General features: G+C 47.6%; 1 protein-coding gene across 1 annotated transcript in view; it reads left to right on the top strand.

Moving 5' to 3' along the window:
* man2c1 (mannosidase, alpha, class 2C, member 1) overlaps positions 1–24,217 on the top strand; it is an 86,664-nt gene that overhangs the window by 16,483 nt on the left and 45,964 nt on the right. The window contains exons 4-8 of the mRNA XM_045706460.1: positions 12,484–12,554; positions 12,949–13,126; positions 14,301–14,490; positions 15,395–15,501; positions 21,070–21,180. Of these exons, the coding sequence (XP_045562416.1) occupies positions 12,484–12,554; positions 12,949–13,126; positions 14,301–14,490; positions 15,395–15,501; positions 21,070–21,180 (657 nt within the window). The remainder of the gene's footprint in view (positions 1–12,483; positions 12,555–12,948; positions 13,127–14,300; positions 14,491–15,394; positions 15,502–21,069; positions 21,181–24,217) is intronic.

Raw genomic sequence — 24,217 nt, 5'->3', positions numbered from 1 at the left:
CAGTACCTCAACCCCCATAACACTACAGTACCTCAACCCCCATAACACTACAGTACCTCAACCCCCATAACACTACAGTACCTCAACCCCCATAACACTACAGTACCTCAACCCCCATAACGCTACAGTACCTCAACCCCCATAACGCTACAGTACCTCAACCCCCATAACACTACCTCAACCCCCATAACACTACAGTACCTCAACCCCCATAACACTACAGTACCTCAACCCCCATAACACTACAGTACCTCAACCCCCATAACACTACAGTACCTCAACCCCATAACACTACAGTACCTCAACCCCCATAACACTACAGTACCTCAACCCCCATAACACTACAGTACCTCAACCCCCATAACACTACAGTACCTCAACCCCCATAACACTACAGTACCTCAACCCCATAACGCTACAGTACCTCAACCCCCATAACACTACAGTACCTCAACCCCCATAACACTACAGTACCTCAACCCCATAACGCTACAGTACCTCAACCCCCATAACACTACAGTACCTCAACCCCCATAACACTACCTCAACCCCCATAACACTACAGTACCTCAACCCCCATAACACTACAGTACCTCAACCCCCATAACACTACAGTACCTCAACCCCCATAACACTACAGTACCTCAACCCCCATAACACTACAGTACCTCAACCCCATAACACTACAGTACCTCAACCCCCATAACACTACAGTACCTCAACCCCCATAACACTACAGTACCTCAACCCCCATAACACTACAGTACCTCAACCCCCATAACACTACAGTACCTCAACCCCCATAACGCTACAGTACCTCAACCCCCATAACACTACAGTACCTCAACCCCCATAACACTACAGTACCTCAACCCCCATAACGCTACAGTACCTCAACCCCCATAACACTACAGTACCTCAACCCCCATAACACTACAGTACCTCAACCCCCATAACACTACAGTACCTCAACCCCATAACGCTACAGTACCTCAACCCCCATAACACTACAGTACCTCAACCCCCATAACACTACAGTACCTCAACCCCCATAACGCTACAGTACCTCAACCCCCATAACGCTACAGTACCTCAACCCCCATAACACTACAGTACCTCAACCCCCATAACACTACAGTACCTCAACCCCCATAACACTACAGTACCTCAACCCCCATAACACTACAGTACCTCAACCCCCATAACACTACAGTACCTCAACCCCCATAACACTACAGTACCTCAACCCCCATAACACTACAGTACCTCAACCCCCATAACACTACACTACCTCAACCCCCATAACGCTACAGTACCTCAACCCCCATAACACTACAGTACCTCAACCCCCATAACACTACAGTACCTCAACCCCCATAACACTACAGTACCTCAACCCCATAACACTACAGTACCTCAACCCCCATAACACTACTCAACCCCATAACACTACCCCCCCCCATAACACTACAGTACCTCAACCCCCATAACACTACAGTACCTCAACCCCCATAACACTACAGTACCTCAACCCCCATAACGACTACAGTACCTCAACCCCCATAACGCTACAGTACCTCAACCCCCATAACACTACAGTACCTCAACCCCCATAACACTACAGTACCTCAACCCCCATAACACTACAGTACCTCAACCCCCATAACACTACAGTACCTCAACCCCCATAACACTACAGTACCTCAACCCCCATAACACTACAGTACCTCAACCCCCATAACACTACAGTACCTCAACCCCCATAACACTACAGTACCTCAACCCCCATAACACTACAGTACCTCAACCCCCATAACACTACAGTACCTCAACCCCCATAACACTACAGTACCTCAACCCCCATAACACTACAGTACCTCAACCCCCATAACACTACAGTACCTCAACCCCCATAACACTACAGTACCTCAACCCCCATAACACTACAGTACCTCAACCCCCATAACACTACAGTACCTCAACCCCCATAACACTACAGTACCTCAACCCCCATAACACTACAGTACCTCAACCCCCATAACACTACAGTACCTCAACCCCCATAACACTACAGTACCTCAACCCCCATAACACTACAGTACCTCAACCCCCATAACACTACAGTACCTCAACCCCCATAACACTACAGTACCTCAACCCCCATAACACTACAGTACCTCAACCCCCATAACACTACAGTACCTCAACCCCCATAACACTACAGTACCTCAACCCCCATAACACTACAGTACCTCAACCCCCATAACACTACAGTACCTCAACCCCCATAACACTACAGTACCTCAACCCCCATAACACTACAGTACCTCAACCCCCATAACACTACAGTACCTCAACCCCCATAACACTACAGTACCTCAACCCCCATAACGCTACAGTACCTCAACCCCCATAACACTACAGTACCTCAACCCCCATAACACTACAGTACCTCAACCCCATAACACTACAGTACCTCAACCCCCATAACACTACAGTACCTCAACCCCCATAACACTACAGTACCTCAACCCCCATAACACTACAGTACCTCAACCCCCATAACACTACAGTACCTCAACCCCCATAACACTACAGTACCTCAACCCCCATAACACTACAGTACCTCAACCCCCATAACACTACAGTACCTCAACCCCCATAACACTACAGTACCTCAACCCCCATAACACTACAGTACCTCAACCCCCATAACACTACAGTACCTCAACCCCCATAACACTACAGTACCTCAACCCCCATAACACTACAGTACCTCAACCCCCATAACACTACAGTACCTCAACCCCCATAACACTACAGTACCTCAACCCCCATAACACTACAGTACCTCAACCCCCATAACACTACAGTACCTCAACCCCCATAACACTACAGTACCTCAACCCCCATAACACTACAGTACCTCAACCCCCATAACACTACAGTACCTCAACCCCCATAACACTACAGTACCTCAACCCCCATAACACTACAGTACCTCAACCCCCATAACACTACAGTACCTCAACCCCCATAACACTACAGTACCTCAACCCCCATAACACTACAGTACCTCAACCCCCATAACACTACAGTACCTCAACCCCCATAACACTACAGTACCTCAACCCCCATAACACTACAGTACCTCAACCCCCATAACACTACAGTACCTCAACCCCCATAACACTACAGTACCTCAACCCCCATAACACTACAGTACCTCAACCCCCATAACACTACAGTACCTCAACCCCCATAACACTACAGTACCTCAACCCCCATAACACTACAGTACCTCAACCCCCATAACACTACAGTACCTCAACCCCCATAACACTACAGTACCTCAACCCCCATAACACTACAGTACCTCAACCCCCATAACCTACAGTACCTCAACCCCCATAACACTACAGTACCTCAACCCCCATAACACTACAGTACCTCAACCCCCATAACACTACAGTACCTCAACCCCCATAACACTACAGTACCTCAACCCCCATAACACTACAGTACCTCAACCCCCATAACACTACAGTACCTCAACCCCCATAACACTACAGTACCTCAACCCCCATAACACTACAGTACCTCAACCCCCATAACACTACAGTACCTCAACCCCCATAACACTACAGTACCTCAACCCCCATAACACTACAGTACCTCAACCCCCATAACACTACAGTACCTCAACCCCCATAACACTACAGTACCTCAACCCCCATAACACTACAGTACCTCAACCCCCATAACACTACAGTACCTCAACCCCCATAACACTACAGTACCTCAACCCCCATAACACTACAGTACCTCAACCCCATAACACTACAGTACCTCAACCCCCATAACACTACAGTACCTCAACCCCCATAACACTACAGTACCTCAACCCCCATAACACTACAGTACCTCAACCCCCATAACACTACAGTACCTCAACCCCCATAACGCTACAGTACCTCAACCCCCATAACACTACAGTACCTCAACCCCCATAACACTACAGTACCTCAACCCCCATAACACTACAGTACCTCAACCCCCATAACACTACAGTACCTCAACCCCCATAACACTACAGTACCTCAACCCCCATAACACTACAGTACCTCAACCCCCATAACACTACAGTACCTCAACCCCCATAACACTACAGTACCTCAACCCCCATAACACTACAGTACCTCAACCCCCATAACACTACAGTACCTCAACCCCCATAACACTACAGTACCTCAACCCCCATAACACTACAGTACCTCAACCCCCATAACACTGTACCTCAACCCCCATAACACTACAGTACCTCAACCCCCATAACACTACAGTACCTCAACCCCCATAACACTACAGTACCTCAACCCCCATAACACTACAGTACCTCAACCCCCATAACACTACAGTACCTCAACCCCCATAACACTACAGTACCTCAACCCCCATAACACTACAGTACCTCAACCCCCATAACACTACAGTACCTCAACCCCCATAACACTACAGTACCTCAACCCCCATAACACTACAGTACCTCAACCCCCATAACACTACAGTACCTCAACCCCCATAACACTACAGTACCTCAACCCCCATAACACTACAGTACCTCAACCCCCATAACACTACAGTACCTCAACCCCCATAACACTACAGTACCTCAACCCCCATAACACTACAGTACCTCAACCCCCATAACACTACAGTACCTCAACCCCCATAACACTACAGTACCTCAACCCCATAACACTACAGTACCTCAACCCCCATAACACTACCTCAACCCCCATAACACTACAGTACCTCAACCCCCATAACACTACAGTACCTCAACCCCCATAACACTACAGTACCTCAACCCCCATAACACTACAGTACCTCAACCCCCATAACACTACAGTACCTCAACCCCCATAACACTACAGTACCTCAACCCCCATAACACTACAGTACCTCAACCCCCATAACACTACAGTACCTCAACCCCCATAACACTACAGTACCTCAACCCCCATAACACTACAGTACCTCAACCCCCATAACACTACAGTACCTCAACCCCCATAACACTACAGTACCTCAACCCCCATAACACTACAGTACCTCAACCCCCATAACACTACAGTACCTCAACCCCCATAACACTACAGTACCTCAACCCCCATAACACTACAGTACCTCAACCCCCATAACACTACAGTACCTCAACCCCCATAACACTACAGTACCTCAACCCCATAACACTACAGTACCTCAACCCCCATAACGCTACAGTACCTCAACCCCCATAACACTACAGTACCTCAACCCCCATAACACTACAGTACCTCAACCCCCATAACACTACAGTACCTCAACCCCCATAACACTACAGTACCTCAACCCCCATAACACTACAGTACCTCAACCCCCATAACACTACAGTACCTCAACCCCCATAACACTACAGTACCTCAACCCCCATAACACTACAGTACCTCAACCCCCATAACACTACAGTACCTCAACCCCCATAACACTACAGTACCTCAACCCCCATAACACTACAGTACCTCAACCCCCATAACACTACAGTACCTCAACCCCCATAACACTACAGTACCTCAACCCCCATAACACTACAGTACCTCAACCCCCATAACACTACAGTACCTCAACCCCCATAACACTACAGTACCTCAACCCCCATAACACTACAGTACCTCAACCCCCATAACACTACAGTACCTCAACCCCCATAACACTACAGTACCTCAACCCCCATAACACTACAGTACCTCAACCCCATAACACTACAGTACCTCAACCCCCATAACACTACAGTACCTCAACCCCCATAACACTACAGTACCTCAACCCCATAACGCTACAGTACCTCAACCCCCATAACACTACAGTACCTCAACCCCATAACGCTACAGTACCTCAACCCCCATAACACTACAGTACCTCAACCCCCATAACACTACAGTACCTCAACCCCCATAACACTACAGTACCTCAACCCCCATAACACTACAGTACCTCAACCCCCATAACACTACAGTACCTCAACCCCCATAACACTACAGTACCTCAACCCCCATAACACTACAGTACCTCAACCCCCATAACACTACAGTACCTCAACCCCCATAACACTACAGTACCTCAACCCCCATAACACTACAGTACCTCAACCCCCATAACACTACAGTACCTCAACCCCCATAACACTACAGTACCTCAACCCCCATAACACTACAGTACCTCAACCCCCATAACACTACAGTACCTCAACCCCCATAACACTACAGTACCTCAACCCCCATAACACTACAGTACCTCAACCCCCATAACACTACAGTACCTCAACCCCCATAACGCTACAGTACCTCAACCCCATAACACTACAGTACCTCAACCCCCATAACGCTACAGTACCTCAACCCCCATAACACTACAGTACCTCAACCCCCATAACACTACAGTACCTCAACCCCCATAACACTACAGTACCTCAACCCCCATAACGCTACAGTACCTCAACCCCCATAACGCTACAGTACCTCAACCCCCATAACACTACAGTACCTCAACCCCCATAACACTACAGTACCTCAACCCCCATAACGCTACAGTACCTCAACCCCCATAACACTACCTCAACCCCCATAACACTACAGTACCTCAACCCCCATAACACTACAGTACCTCAACCCCCATAACGCTACAGTACCTCAACCCCCATAACACTACAGTACCTCAACCCCCATAACGCTACAGTACCTCAACCCCCATAACACTACAGTACCTCAACCCCATAACACTACAGTACCTCAACCCCATAACGCTACAGTACCTCAACCCCCATAACACTACAGTACCTCAACCCCCATAACACTACAGTACCTCAACCCCCATAACACTACAGTACCTCAACCCCCATAACACTACAGTACCTCAACCCCATAACACTACAGTACCTCAACCCCCATAACACTACCTCAACCCCCATAACACTACAGTACCTCAACCCCCATAACACTACAGTACCTCAACCCCCATAACACTACAGTACCTCAACCCCCATAACACTACCTCAACCCCCATAACACGTACCTCAACCCCCATAACACTACAGTACCTCAACCCCCATAACACTACAGTACCTCAACCCCATAACACTACAGTACCTCAACCCCCATAACACTACAGTACCTCAACCCCATAACGCTACAGTACCTCAACCCCCATAACGCTACAGTACCTCAACCCCCATAACACTACAGTACCTCAACCCCCATAACACTACAGTACCTCAACCCCATAACACTACAGTACCTCAACCCCCATAACACTACAGTACCTCAACCCCCATAACACTACAGTACCTCAACCCCCATAACACTACAGTACCTCAACCCCCATAACACTACAGTACCTCAACCCCATAACACTACAGTACCTCAACCCCCATAACACTACATACCTCAACCCCCATAACACTACAGTACCTCAACCCCCATAACACTACAGTACCTCAACCCCCATAACACTACAGTACCTCAACCCCCATAACAGTACCTCAACCCCCATAACACTACCTCAACCCCCATAACACTACAGTACCTCAACCCCCATAACACTACAGTACCTCAACCCCCATAACACTACCTCAACCCCCATAACACTACCTCAACCCCCATAACACTACAGTACCTCAACCCCATAACACTACAGTACCTCAACCCCCATAACACTACAGTACCTCAACCCCCATAACACTACAGTACCTCAACCCCCATAACACTACAGTACCTCAACCCCCATAACACTACAGTACCTCAACCCCCATAACGCTACCTCAACCCCCATAACGCTACAGTACCTCAACCCCCATAACACTACAGTACCTCAACCCCCATAACACTACAGTACCTCAACCCCCATAACACTACAGTACCTCAACCCCCATAACGCTACAGTACCTCAACCCCCATAACACTACAGTACCTCAACCCCCATAACACTACAGTACCTCAACCCCCATAACACTACAGTACCTCAACCCCCATAACACTACAGTACCTCAACCCCCATAACACTACAGTACCTCAACCCCCATAACACTACAGTACCTCAACCCCCATAACACTACAGTACCTCAACCCCCATAACACTACAGTACCTCAACCCCCATAACACTACAGTACCTCAACCCCCATAACACTACAGTACCTCAACCCCCATAACACTACAGTACCTCAACCCCCATAACACTACCTCAACCCCCATAACACTACAGTACCTCAACCCCCATAACACTACAGTACCTCAACCCCCATAACACTACAGTACCTCAACCCCCATAACACTACAGTACCTCAACCCCCATAACACTACAGTACCTCAACCCCCATAACGCTACAGTACCTCAACCCCCATAACACTACAGTACCTCAACCCCCATAACGCTACAGTACCTCAACCCCCATAACACTACCTCAACCCCCATAACACTACAGTACCTCAACCCCCATAACACTACAGTACCTCAACCCCATAACACTACCTCAACCCCCATAACGCTACAGTACCTCAACCCCCATAACACTACAGTACCTCAACCCCATAACGCTACAGTACCTCAACCCCCATAACACTACAGTACCTCAACCCCCATAACACTACAGTACCTCAACCCCCATAACACTACAGTACCTCAACCCCCATAACACTACAGTACCTCAACCCCCATAACACTACAGTACCTCAACCCCATAACACTACCTCAACCCCCATAACGCTACAGTACCTCAACCCCCATAACACTACAGTACCTCAACCCCATAACGCTACAGTACCTCAACCCCCATAACACTACAGTACCTCAACCCCCATAACACTACAGTACCTCAACCCCCATAACACTACAGTACCTCAACCCCCATAACACTACAGTACCTCAACCCCCATAACACTACAGTACCTCAACCCCCATAACACTACAGTACCTCAACCCCCATAACACTACAGTACCTCAACCCCCATAACACTACAGTACCTCAACCCCCATAACGCTACACTACCTCAACCCCCATAACACTACAGTACCTCAACCCCCATAACACTACCTCAACCCCCATAACACTACAGTACCTCAACCCCCATAACACTACAGTACCTCAACCCCCATAACACTACAGTACCTCAACCCCCATAACACTACAGTACCTCAACCCCCATAACACTACAGTACCTCAACCCCATAACACTACAGTACCTCAACCCCCATAACACTACAGTACCTCAACCCCATAACACTACCTCAACCCCCATAACGCTACAGTACCTCAACCCCCATAACACTACAGTACCTCAACCCCCATAACGCTACAGTACCTCAACCCCCATAACACTACAGTACCTCAACCCCCATAACACTACAGTACCTCAACCCCCATAACACTACAGTACCTCAACCCCCATAACGCTACACTACCTCAACCCCCATAACACTACAGTACCTCAACCCCCATAACACTACCTCAACCCCCATAACACTACAGTACCTCAACCCCCATAACACTACAGTACCTCAACCCCCATAACACTACAGTACCTCAACCCCCATAACACTACAGTACCTCAACCCCCATAACACTACAGTACCTCAACCCCCATAACACTACAGTACCTCAACCCCATAACACTACAGTACCTCAACCCCCATAACACTACAGTACCTCAACCCCATAACACTACCTCAACCCCCATAACGCTACAGTACCTCAACCCCCATAACACTACAGTACCTCAACCCCCATAACACTACAGTACCTCAACCCCCATAACACTACAGTACCTCAACCCCCATAACACTACAGTACCTCAACCCCCATAACGCTACAGTACCTCAACCCCCATAACACTACAGTACCTCAACCCCCATAACACTACCTCAACCCCCATAACACTACAGTACCTCAACCCCCATAACACTACAGTACCTCAACCCCCATAACACTACAGTACCTCAACCCCCATAACACTACAGTACCTCAACCCCCATAACACTACAGTACCTCAACCCCCATAACACTACAGTACCTCAACCCCCATAACACTACAGTACCTCAACCCCCATAACACTACCTCAACCCCCATAACACTACAGTACCTCAACCCCCATAACACTACAGTACCTCAACCCCCATAACACTACAGTACCTCAACCCCCATAACGCTACAGTACCTCAACCCCCATAACACTACAGTACCTCAACCCCCATAACACTACACTACCTCAACCCCCATAACACTACAGTACCTCAACCCCCATAACACTACAGTACCTCAACCCCCATAACACTACAGTACCTCAACCCCCATAACACTACAGTACCTCAACCCCCATAACGCTACAGTACCTCAACCCCATAACACTACAGTACCTCAACCCCCATAACGCTACAGTACCTCAACCCCCATAACACTACAGTACCTCAACCCCCATAACACTACAGTACCTCAACCCCCATAACGCTACAGTACCTCAACCCCCATAACGCTACAGTACCTCAACCCCCATAACACTACAGTACCTCAACCCCCATAACACTACAGTACCTCAACCCCCATAACGCTACAGTACCTCAACCCCCATAACACTACAGTACCTCAACCCCCATAACACTACAGTACCTCAACCCCCATAACACTACAGTACCTCAACCCCCATAACACTACAGTACCTCAACCCCCATAACACTACAGTACCTCAACCCCCATAACACTACAGTACCTCAACCCCCATAACGCTACAGTACCTCAACCCCCATAACACTACAGTACCTCAACCCCCATAACACTACAGTACCTCAACCCCATAACACTACAGTACCTCAACCCCCATAACACTACAGTACCTCAACCCCCATAACACTACAGTACCTCAACCCCCATAACACTACAGTACCTCAACCCCATAACACTACAGTACCTCAACCCCATAACACTACAGTACCTCAACCCCCATAACACTACAGTCCTCAACCCCCATAACACTACAGTACCTCAACCCCCATAACACTACAGTACCTCAACCCCCATAACACTACAGTACCTCAACCCCCATAACACTACCTCAACCCCCATAACACTACCTCAACCCCCATAACACTACAGTACCTCAACCCCCATAACACTACAGTACCTCAACCCCATAACACTACAGTACCTCAACCCCCATAACACTACAGTACCTCAACCCCATAACACTACAGTACCTCAACCCCCATAACACTACAGTACCTCAACCCCCATAACACTACAGTACCTCAACCCCATAACACTACAGTACCTCAACCCCCATAACACTACGCCTCAACCCCCATAACACTACAGTACCTCAACCCCCATAACACTACAGTACCTCAACCCCCATAACACTACAGTACCTCAACCCCCATAACACTACCTCAACCCCCATAACACTACCTCAACCCCCATAACACTACAGTACCTCAACCCCATAACACTACAGTACCTCAACCCCATAACACTACAGTACCTCAACCCCCATAACACTACAGTACCTCAACCCCATAACGCTACAGTACCTCAACCCCCATAACACTACAGTACCTCAACCCCCATAACACTACAGTACCTCAACCCCCATAACGCTACCTCAACCCCCATAACGCTACAGTACCTCAACCCCCATAACACTACAGTACCTCAACCCCCATAACACTACAGTACCTCAACCCCCATAACACTACAGTACCTCAACCCCCATAACGCTACAGTACCTCAACCCCCATAACACTACAGTACCTCAACCCCCATAACACTACAGTACCTCAACCCCCATAACACTACAGTACCTCAACCCCCATAACACTACAGTACCTCAACCCCCATAACACTACAGTACCTCAACCCCCATAACACTACAGTACCTCAACCCCCATAACACTACAGTACCTCAACCCCCATAACACTACCTCAACCCCCATAACACTACAGTACCTCAACCCCCATAACACTACAGTACCTCAACCCCCATAACACTACAGTACCTCAACCCCCATAACACTACAGTACCTCAACCCCCATAACACTACAGTACCTCAACCCCCATAACACTACAGTACCTCAACCCCCATAACGCTACAGTACCTCAACCCCCATAACACTACAGTACCTCAACCCCCATAACACTACAGTACCTCAACCCCCATAACACTACCTCAACCCCCATAACACTACAGTACCTCAACCCCCATAACACTACAGTACCTCAACCCCCATAACACTACCTCAACCCCCATAACACTACAGTACCTCAACCCCCATAACACTACAGTACCTCAACCCCCATAACACTACCTCAACCCCCATAACACTACAGTACCTCAACCCCCATAACACTACCTCAACCCCCAAGTGTTGTTGACCTTGATGTTGATATTTGGTTGACAGGGGTTGTCCAAAGAAGGGGAGAAGACCAGCTACGTCTTGACTGAGTGTCTGGAGGATGAGGAACCACACAGGTTAGTGTGTTCAATTCATTTTACATTTTTACGTTTCAGTCATTTAATAACAGACGCTCTTCAGGGATTTTTCTGCCATTTGAAATCCTTGTGTGGCCGGCAATGGGTGGCTATTTGTTTTATTAACAATCTCAAAATATAAAATATATCTCAGTGAATGTAGTTGATTTGATTAAAAAACACATAGGATGTGTCAAGATATATGTACGTATAAACATTTCAACCAATCGATTGGTTGAAAGAAAAGGCGACTCTCGGGTCGACTAAAGACTTGACATCCTTGCTCTACATTGAGTCGGCGCGTAACGGGCTGTTTGCGGCGAGTCAGGAATCTATGGTGTGTTCTCGTTCTGTGTTGTAAACTGTAGTCTCTCCTGTCTTCTCTCTCTTTCAGCATCTCCCTGTATGTAGAGTTGGCTTGTAACGGTCTTTTCGGAGCGGGACAGGGATCCATGATTGCAGCACCTGACCCAGACAGGAAGTACTCTGTCCAGAAAGCTGAGCTTGTGGTTTTTAAACAGGAAGTCAGAGAGCTCCTGACTGACTTGGAGATGCTGGTTGACGTGGTCAAGGTACCTTGGGATATCAGTATTCTATCATGTGAAGGTACTAACCCTAACAGGATGTGAATTAGGTCAAGAGGTCATGTCTGGAGCAAGGTGGGGTCAAGTGTAACTGTGAATGAAGTGTAACTGTGAATGAAGTGTAACTGTGAATGAAGTGTAACAGTGAGTGAATGAAGTGTAACTGTGAATGAAGTGTAACTGTGAGTGAATGAAGTGTAACTGTGAGTGAATGAAGTGTAACTGTGAGTGAATGAAATGTAACTGTGAGTGAATGAAGTGTAACTGTGAATGAAGTGTAACTGTTAGTGAATGAAGTGTAACTGTGAGTGAATGAAGTGTAACTGTGAATGAAGTGTAACTGTGAGTGAATGAAGTGTAACTGTGAGTGAATGAAGTGTAACTGTGAGTGAATGAAATGTAACTGTGAGTGAATGAAGTGTAACTGTGTGAATGAAGTGTAACTGTGAGTGAATGAAGTGTAACTGTGAGTGAATGAAGTGTAACTGTGAGTGAATGAAGTGTAACTGTGAGTGAATGAAGTGTAACTGTGCGTGAATGAAGTGTAACTGTGAGTGAATGAAGTGTAACTGTGAGTGAATGAAATGTAACTGTGCGTGAATGAAGTGTAACTGTGAGTGAATGAAGTGTAACTGTGAGTGAATGAAGTGTAACTGTGAGTGAAGTGTAACTGTGAGTGAATGAAGTGTAACTGTGAGTGAATGAAGTGTAACTGTGAGTGAATGAAGTGTAACTGTGAGTGAATGAAGTGTAACTGTGTGTGAATGAAGTGTAACTGTGAGTGAATGAAGTGTAACTGTGAGTGAATGAAGTGTAACTGTGAGTGAATGAAGTGTAACTGTGTGTGAATGAAGTGTAACTGTGAGTGAATGAAGTGTAACTGTGAATGAAGTGTAACTGTGTGTGAATGAAGTGTAACTGTGAGTGAATGAAGTGTAACTGTGTGTGAATGAAGTGTAACTGTGAGTGAATGAAGTGTAACTGTGAGTGAATGAAGTGTAACTGTGAGTGAATGAAGTGTAACTGTGTGTGAATGAAGTGTAACTGTGAGTGAATGAAGTGTAACTGTGAATGAAGTGTAACTGTGAATTTTAGTCAGTGTGTTTTCTGCTGTTCTCTTCCTGCTTTCTCATTGGCCTGTTGATCTTCTGCCTCCTCTCAGTTGCTGGGCGAGGGGGAACAGCGCGGCTACCAGGCTCTGTTCACAGCCAATGAGATGGTGAACCTGTGTGAGCCGACCAATCCCAGCTCATTTCCTGCGGCCCGGAGTCTGGCTCAGAAGTTCTTCAGCCAGAGGAACGGAGAGAGCCAGCACATTGTCCACGCTATGGGACACTGCCACATTGACTCAGGTGAACATCTCTCACTTTCAAGTTGACTGCTTTTGTTTAGTCTATGTCCATGTATTGAGTTCTCCTGTACTGCTGCTCCACTGTCTGCTGCTGCTCCACTGTCTGCTGCTGCTCCACTGTGTACTGCTGCTCCACTGTCTGCTGCTGCTCCACTGTGTACTGCTGCTCCACTGTCTACTGCTGCTCCACTGTCTGCTGCTGCTCCACTCTGTACTGCTGCTCCACTCTGTACTGCTGCTCCACTCTGTACTGCTGCTCCACTGTGTACTGCTGCTCCACTGTGTACTGCAGCTCCACTGTGTAATGCTGCTCCACTGTCTGCTGCTGCTCCACTGTCTACTGCTGCTCCGCTGTGTACTGCTGCTCCACTGTCTGCTGCTGCTCCACTGTGTACTGCTGCTCCACTGTCTGCTGCTGCTCCACTGTGTACTGCTGCTCCACTGTCTACTGCTGCTCCACTGTCTGCTGCTGCTCCACTCTGTACTGCTGCTCCACTCTGTACTGCTGCTCCACTCTGTACTGCTGCTCCACTGTGTACTGCTGCTCCACTGTGTACTGCAGCTCCACTGTGTAATGCTGCTCCACTGTCTGCTGCTGCTCCACTGTGTACTGCTGCTCCGCTGTGTACTGCTGCTCCACTGTGTACTGCTGCTCCACTCTGTACTGCTGCCCCACTGTGTACTGCTGCTCCACTGTGTACTGCTGCTCCACTGTGTACTGCTGCTCCACTGTCTGCTGCTGCTCCGCTGTGTACTGCAGCTCCGCTGTGTACTGCTGTTCCACTGTGTACTGCTGCTCCACTGTGTACTGCTGCTCCGTCTGCTGCTGCTCCGCTGTGTACCGCTGCTCCACTGTGTACTGCTGCTCCACTGGACTACCCTGCTCTGTCCCTGTCTCTATCTAGCCTGGCTGTGGCCCTATGAGGAGACCATCAGGAAGTGTGCCAGGAGCTGGGTGACTGTGATCAGACTGATGGAGAAGAACCCTCACATGGTCTTCACCTGTTCACAGGTACTGCCCCTTTAATACACACTCACCTGTTCACAGGTACTGTCCCTTTAATACACACTCACCTGTTCACAGGTACTGTCCCTTTAAATACACACTCACCTGTTCACAGGTACTGTCCCTTTAATACACACTCACCTGTTCACAGGTACTGCCCCTTTAATACACACTCACATGTTCACATGTACTGCCCCTTTAATACACACTCACCTGTTCACATGTACTGCCCCTTTAATACACACTCACCTGTTCACAGGTACTGCCCCTTTAATACACACTCACCTGTTCACAGGTATTGTACCTTTAATACACACTCACCTGTTCACAGGTACTGCCCCTTTAATACACACTCACCTGTTCACAGGTACTGTACCTTTAATACACACTCACCTGTTCACAGGTACTGCCCCTTTAATACACACTCACCTGTTCACAGGTACTGCCCCTTTAATACACACTCACCTGTTCACAGGTACTGTCCCTTTAATACACACTCACCTGTTCACAGGTACTGCCCCGTTAATACACACTCACCTGTTCACAGGTACTGCCCCTTTAATACACACTCACCTGTTCACATGTACTGCCCCGTTAATACACACTCACCTGTTCACAGGTACTGCCCCGTTAATACACACTCACCTGTTCACAGGTACTGTCCCTTTAAATACACACTCACCTGTTCACAGGTACTGTCCCTTTAATACACACTCACCTGTTCACAGGTACTGCCCCTTTAATACACACTCACATGTTCACATGTACTGCCCCTTTAATACACACTCACCTGTTCACAGGTATTGTACCTTTAATACACACTCACCTGTTCACAGGTACTGCCCCTTTAATACACACTCACCTGTTCACAGGTACTGTACCTTTAATACACACTCACCTGTTCACAGGTACTGTCCCTTTAATACACACTCACATGTTCACATGTACTGCCCCTTTAATACACACTCACCTGTTCACAGGTACTGTACCTTTAATACACACTCACCTGTTCACAGGTACTGCCCCTTTAATACACACTCACCTGTTCACAGGTACTGCCCCTTTAATACACACTCACCTGTTCACATGTACTGCCCCTTTAATACACACTCACCTGTTCACAGGTACTGCCCCTTTAATACACACTCACCTGTTCACAGGTACTGCCCCTTTAATACACACTCACCTGTTCACAGGTATTGTACCTTTAATACACACTCATCTGTTCACAGGTACTGTCCCTTTAATACACACTCACCTGTTCACAGGTATTGTACCTTTAATACACACTCACCTGTTCACATGTACTGCCCCTTTAATACACACTCACCTGTTCACAGGTATTGTACCTTTAATACACACTCACCTGTTCACATGTACTGCCCCTTTAATACACACTCACATGTTCACATGTACTGCCCCTTTAATACACACTCACCTGTTCACAGGTATTGTACCTTTAATACACACTCACCTGTTCACATGTACTGTCCCTTTAATACACACTCACCTGTTCACAGGTACTGCCCCTTTAATACACACTCACCTGTTCACAGGTACTGCCCCTTTAATACACACTCACCTGTTCACATGTACTGCACCTTTAATACACACTCACCTGTTCACATGTACTGTCCCTTTAATACACACTCACCTGTTCACAGGTACTGTCCCTTTAAATACACACTCACCTGTTCACAGGTACTGTCCCTTTAATACACACTCACCTGTTCACAGGTACTGCCCCTTTAATACACACTCACATGTTCACATGTACTGCCCCTTTAATACACACTCACCTGTTCACAGGTACTGCCCCATTAATACACACTCACCTGTTCACATGTACTGTCCCTTTAATACACACTCACCTGTTCACAGGTACTGTCCCTTTAAATACACACTCACCTGTTCACAGGTACTGTCCCTTTAATACACACTCACCTGTTCACAGGTACTGTCCCTTTAATACACACTCACCTGTTCACAGGTACTGCCCCTTTAATACACACTCACATGTTCACATGTACTGCACCTTTAATACACACTCACCTGTTCATTAACTGGGTTAATAGTGGTCTCTCCTCTCCAGGCCCAGCAGTTTGACTGGGTTAATAGTGGTCTCTCCTCCCCTCTCTCCAGGCCCAGCAGTTTGACTGGGTTAATAGTGGTCTCTCCTCTCCTCTCTCTCCAGGCCCAGCAGTTTGACTGGGTTAATAGTGGTCTCTCCTCTCCTCTCTCCAGGCCCAGCAGTTTGACTGGGTTAATAGTGGTCTCTCCTCTCTCCAGGCCCAGCAGTTTGACTGGGTTAATAGTGGTCTCTCCTCTCCAGGCCCAGCAGGTTGACTGGGTTAATAGTGGTCTCTCCTCTCCAGGCCCAGCAGTTTGACTGGGTTAATAGTGGTCTCTCCTCTCCTCTCTCCAGGCCCAGCAGTTTGACTGGGTTAATAGTGGTCTCTCCTCTCTCCAGGCCCAGCAGTTTGACTGGGTTAATAGTGGTCTCTCCTCTCCTCTCTCCAGGCCCAGCAGTTTGACTGGGTTAATAGTGGTCTCTCCTCTCCTCTCTCCAGGCCCAGCAGGTTGACTGGGTTAATAGTGGTCTCTCCTCTCTCCAGGCCCAGCAGGTTGACTGGGTTAATAGTGGTCTCTCCTCTCCTCTCTCCAGGCCCAGCAGTTTGACTGGGTTAATAGTGGTCTCTCCTCTCTCCTCTCCAGACCCAGCAGTTTGACTGGGTTAATAGTGGTCTCTCCTCTCCTCTCTCCAGGCCCAGCAGTTTGACTGGGTTAATAGTGGTCTCTCCTCTCTCCAGGCCCAGCAGTTTGACTGGGTTAATAGTGGTCTCTCCTCTCCAGGCCCAGCAGTTTGACTGGGTTAATAGTGGTCTCTCCTCTCCTCTCTCCAGGCCCAGCAGGTTGACTGGGTTATTAGTGGTCTCTCCTCTCTCCAGGCCCAGCAGTTTGACTGGGTTAATAGTGGTCTCTCCTCTCCTCTCTCCAGGCCCAGCAGTTTGACTGGGTTAATAGTGGTCTCTCCTCTCCTCTCTCTCCAGGCCCAGCAGTTTGACTGGGTTAATAGTGGTCTCTCCTCTCCTCTCTCTCCAGGCCCAGCAGTTTGACTGGGTTAATAGTGGTCTCTCCTCTCTCCAGACCCAGCAGTTTGACTGGGTTAATAGTGGTCTCTCCTCTCCTCTCTCCAGGCCCAGCAGTTTGACTGGGTTAATAGTGGTCTCTCCTCTCCTCTCTCCAGGCCCAGCAGTTTGACTGGGTTAATAGTGGTCTCTCCTCTCCTCTCTCCAGACCCAGCAGTTTGACTGGGTTAATAGTGGTCTCTCCTCTCCTCTCCAGGCCCAGCAGTTTGACTGGGTTAATAGTGGTCTCTCCTCTCTCCAGGCCCAGCAGTTTGACTGGGTTAATAGTGGTCTCTCCTCTCTCCAGGCCCAGCAGTTTGACTGGGTTAATAGTGGTCTCTCCTCTCCAGGCCCAGCAGTTTGACTGGGTTAATAGTGGTCTCTCCTCTCCTCTCTCTCCAGACCCAGCAGTTTGACTGGGTTAATAGTGGTCTCTCCTCTCCTCTCTCCAGGCCCAGCAGTTTGACTGGGTTAATAGTGGTCTCTCCTCTCTAGGCCCAGCAGTTTGACTGGGTTAATAGTGGTCTCTCCTCTCCAGGCCCAGCAGTTTGACTGGGTTAATAGTGGTCTCTCCTCTCTCCAGGCCCAGCAGTTTGACTGGGTTAATAGTGGTCTCTCCTCTCCTCTCTCCAGGCCCAGCAGTTTGACTGGGTTAATAGTGGTCTCTCCTCTCCAGGCCCAGCAGGTTGACTGGGTTAATAGTGGTCTCTCCTCTCATCTCTCCAGGCCCAGCAGTTTGACTGGGTTAATAGTGGTCTCTCCTCTCCTCTCTCCAGGCCCAGCAGTTTGACTGGGTTAATAGTGGTCTCTCCTCTCCTCTCTCCAGGCCCAGCAGTTTGACTGGGTTAATAGTGGTCTCTCCTCTCCTCTCTCCAGGCCCAGCAGTTTGACTGGGTTAATAGTGGTCTCTCCTCTCTCCAGGCCCAGCAGTTTGACTGGGTTAATAGTGGTCTCTCCTCTCTCCAGACCCAGCAGTTTGACTGGGTTAATAGTGGTCTCTCCTCTCCTCTCTCCAGGCCCAGCAGTTTGACTGGGTTAATAGTGGTCTCTCCTCTCCTCTCTCCAGGCCCAGCAGTTTGACTGGGTTAATAGTGGTCTCTCCTCTCTCCAGACCCAGCAGTTTGACTGGGTTAATAGTGGTCTCTCCTCTCCTCTCTCCAGGCCCAGCAGTTTGACTGGGTTAATAGTGGTCTCTCCTCTCTAGGCCCAGCAGTTTGACTGGGTTAATAGTGGTCTCTCCTCTCCTCTCTCCAGACCCAGCAGTTTGACTGGGTTAATAGTGGTCTCTCCTCTCCTCTCTCCAGGCCCAGCAGTTTGACTGGGTTAATAGTGGTCTCTCCTCTCTAGGCCCAGCAGTTTGACTGGGTTAATAGTGGTCTCTCCTCTCCAGGCCCAGCAGGTTGACTGGGTTAATAGTGGTCTCTCCTCTCTCCAGGCCCAGCAGTTTGACTGGGTTATTAGTGGTCTCTCCTCTCTCCAGGCCCAGCAGTTTGACTGGGTTAATAGTGGTCTCTCCTCTCCTCTCTCCAGGCCCAGCAGTTTGACTGGGTTAATAGTGGTCTCTCCTCTCCAGGCCCAGCAGTTTGACTGGGTTAATAGTGGTCTCTCCTCTCCAGGCCCAGCAGTTTGACTGGGTTATTAGTGGTCTCTCCTCTCTCCAGACCCAGCAGTTTGACTGGGTTAATAGTGGTCTCTCCTCTCCAGGCCCAGCAGTTTGACTGGGTTATTAGTGGTCTCTCCTCTCTCCAGACCCAGCAGTTTGACTGGGTTAATAGTGGTCTCTCCTCTCCTCTCTCCAGGCCCAGCAGTTTGACTGGGTTAATAGTGGTCTCTCCTCTCCTCTCTCCAGGCCCAGCAGGTTGACTGGGTTAATAGTGGTCTCTCCTTTCCTCTCTCCAGGCCCAGCAGTTTGACTGGGTTAATAGTGGTCTCTCCTCTCCTCTCTCCAGGCCCAGCAGTTTGACTGGGTTAATAGTGGTCTCTCCTCTCCTCTCTCCAGGCCCAGCAGTTTGACTGGGTTAATAGTGGTCTCTCCTCTCCAGGCCCAGCAGTTTGACTGGGTTAATAGTGGTCTCTCCTCTCCTCTCTCCAGGCCCAGCAGTTTGACTGGGTTAATAGTGGTCTCTCCTCTCCTCTCTCCAGGCCCAGCAGTTTGACTGGGTTAATAGTGGTCTCTCCTCTCCTCTCTCCAGACCCAGCAGTTTGACTGGGTTAATAGTGGTCTCTCCTCTCCTCTCTCTCCAGGCCCAGCAGTTTGACTGGGTTAATAGTGGTCTCTCCTCTCCTCTCTCCAGGCCCAGCAGTTTGACTGGGTTAATAGTGGTCTCTCCTCTCCTCTCTCCAGGCCCAGCAGTTTGACTGGGTTAATAGTGGTCTCTCCTCTCCTCTCTCCAGGCCCAGCAGTTTGACTGGGTTAATAGTGGTTTCTCCTCTCCTCTCTCTCCAGGCCCAGCAGTTTGACTGGGTGAAGAGCTGGTATCCAGGCCTGTTCTCTCAGATCCAACACTTCGTTAAAAAGGGACAGTTCATCCCCGTAGGAGGCACCTGGGTGGAGATGGTAAGACTTGCAGCCATACATAGAAATCTTAGATATAATCCTTATTAAAGTCTAGGGCTGTCAAACGATTAAAATATATATATATTTTTTAATTACAATAAATTCTGTAGTTAATCGATGTTTCCATTTAAAAAAAAGCAATGTTGAGTTATAGGCATGAATCGACTGAAACACCAAAAATATAAAAAATATAAAAATAAATATATTATAATATTCTGTTTCCGAATGTTTTTAAATGTCATATTCATCATAAACAAGTTAATCAATACAAAAAATCCTGTAACTTACTAATACTCCAAGTAGACCTACTAATGCTGCCTCGTAAATTCTCTCACACACACTATGAGAAAAACAAAGAACTGGCTCTATGGATACAAAGAGCATAAACATGTCCAATAATGTCATGAAATCCACAGAGCTCTCGAGGGTAACTCGTTCGATTCCTCTCCGAATGATATCCCTAAAGCCTTCTTCCTCCGCAATGTGGACTGGCCTGCAAGCAGTAGTTATCCACTCGGCTATAGCTTTGTGTTAGCTTGCTTCTCGTCGACTTGTCCATCCCTCTCACTCTTCCAGCATACTGAAGACGTCCTCCATCGTTACTAGTAACGGTGTGTTTCGCTTGTAAATAAATGATAACGAAGACTCGATGTACTTCGGTGAAAATTCAGCCTTGCAGTAGATGCAAATAACTTTGGTTTTATCCAGAGAAACATCTGGGAGTGATTTTAAAATTGAATTTACCGTTTAAAAGCCCCTTACTAGCGTTCATCATTCAGTCATACAACTACAGTGGCTTGCAAAGGTTTTCACCCCCCTTGGCGTTTTTTTACTATTTTGTTGCATTACAACCTGTAATTTAAATTGATTTCAAACTTCAAACTCAGTGCCTCTTTGCTTGGCATCATGGGAAAATCAAACGAAATCAGCCAAGACCTCAGAAAAAAAAGTTGTAGACCTCCACAAGTCTGGTTCATCCTTGGGAGCAATTTCCAAACGCCTGAAGGTACCACGTTCATCTGTACAAACAATAGTACGCACGTATAAACACCAATGGACCACGCAGCCGTCACACCGCTCAGGAAGGAGACGCGTTCTGTCTCCTAGAGATGAACGTACTTTGGTGCGAAAAGTGCAAATCAATCCCAGAACAACAGCAAAGGACCTTGTGAAGATGCTGGAGGAAACAGGTACAAAAGTATCTATATCCACAGTAAAACGAGTCCTATATCGACATAACCTGAAAGGCCGCTCAGCAAGGAAGAAGCCACTGCTCCAAAACCATCATAAAAAAAAGCCAGACTACGGTTTGTAACTGCACATGGGACAAAGATCATACTTCTTGGAGAAATGTCCTCTGGTCTGATAAACAAAAATAGAACTGTTTGGCCATAATGACCATCATTATGTTTGGAGGAAAAGGGGGAGGCTTGCAAGCCGAAGAACACCATCCCAACCATGAAGCACAGGGGTGGCAGCATCATGTTGTGGGGGTGCTTTGCTGCAGGAGGGACTGGTGCACTTCACAAAATAGATGGCATCATGAGGGTGGAAAATGATGTGGATATATTGAGGCAACATCTCAAGACATCAGTCAGGAAGTTAAAGCTTGGTCGCAGATGGGTCTTCCAAATGGACAATGACCCCAAGCATACTTCCAAAGTTGTGGCAAAAATGGCTTAAGGACAACTAAGTCAAGGTATTGGAGTGGCCATCACAAAGCCCTGACCTCAATCCTATAGAAAATGTGTGGGCAGAACTGAAAAAGCGTGTGCGAGCAAGGAGGCCTACAAACCTGACTGTTACACCAGCTCTGTCAGGAGGAATGGGCCAAAATTCACCCAACTTAAAACCTGAATTAAATCACTCTCTCTACTATTATTCTGACATTTAACATTCTTAAAATAAAGTGGTGATTCTAACTGACCTAAGACAGGGAATTCTTACTAGGATTAAATGTCAGGAATTGTGAAAAAACTGAGTTTAAATGTATTTGGCTAAGGTGAATGTAAACTTCTGACTTCAACTGTATGTATTCACCCCCTTTGCTATGAATCCCAAGGGGCACCATGAAGACCAAGGAGCTCTCCAAACAGGTCAGGGACAAAGTTGTGGAGAAGTACAGATCATGGTTGAGTTATAAAGAAAAGATCAGAAACTTTGAACATCCCACGGAGCACCGTTAAAGAGAGAGCCGCCCACCAAAACTCACGGACCAGGCTAAAATTGAGCTTTTTGGCCATCAAGGAAAGAGCTATATCTGGCACAAACCCAACACCTCTCATCACCCCGAGAATAGCATCCCCACAGTTTTTCATCAGCAGGGACTGGGAAACTGCTTAGAATTGAAGGAATGATGGATGGCGCTAAATACAGGGAAATTCTTGAGGGATCCCTGTTTCAGTCTTCGAGAGATTTGAGACTGGGACGGAGGTTCACCTTCCAGCAGGACAATGACCGTAAGCATACTGCTAAAGCAACACTCGACTGGTTTAATGGGAAACATTTAAATGTCTTGGAATGGCCTAGTCAAAGCCCAGACCTCAATCCAATTCAGAATCTGTGGTATGACTTAAAGATTGATGTACACCAGCAAAACCCATCCAACTTGAAGGAGCTGGAGCAGTTTTGCCTTAAAGAATGGGCAAACATCCCAGTGGCTAGATGTGCCAAGTTTATAGAGACATACCCCAAGACACTTGTAGCTGTAATTGCTGCAAAAGGTGGCTCTACAAAGTAGATTATGCACGCTCAAGTTTTCAGTTGTTTTGTCTTATTTCTTGTTTGTTTCACAAGAAAAAATATTTTGCATCTTCAAAGTGGTAGGCATGTTGTGTAAATCAAATGATACAAACCCCCCCCAAAAAAATCAATTTTAATTCCAGGTTGTAAGGCAACAAAATGGGGAAAATGCCAAGGGGGTGAATACTTTTGCAAGCCAATGTAGCTAGCTAGTAAAGTGTTCGTCAAACTAGCGCATCGGCTGCTGAATTTGAACTATGGATGGTTCAGGGGGTCAAACTAAGAAAAATGCGTT

Source organism: Salmo salar, chromosome 23 (genome assembly GCF_965601325.2).
Source record: "Salmo salar chromosome 23, fSalSal1, whole genome shotgun sequence".
Classification (NCBI taxonomy): Eukaryota; Metazoa; Chordata; class Actinopteri; order Salmoniformes; family Salmonidae; genus Salmo; species Salmo salar.
This window is presented reverse-complemented; position numbering and strand designations above follow the sequence as displayed.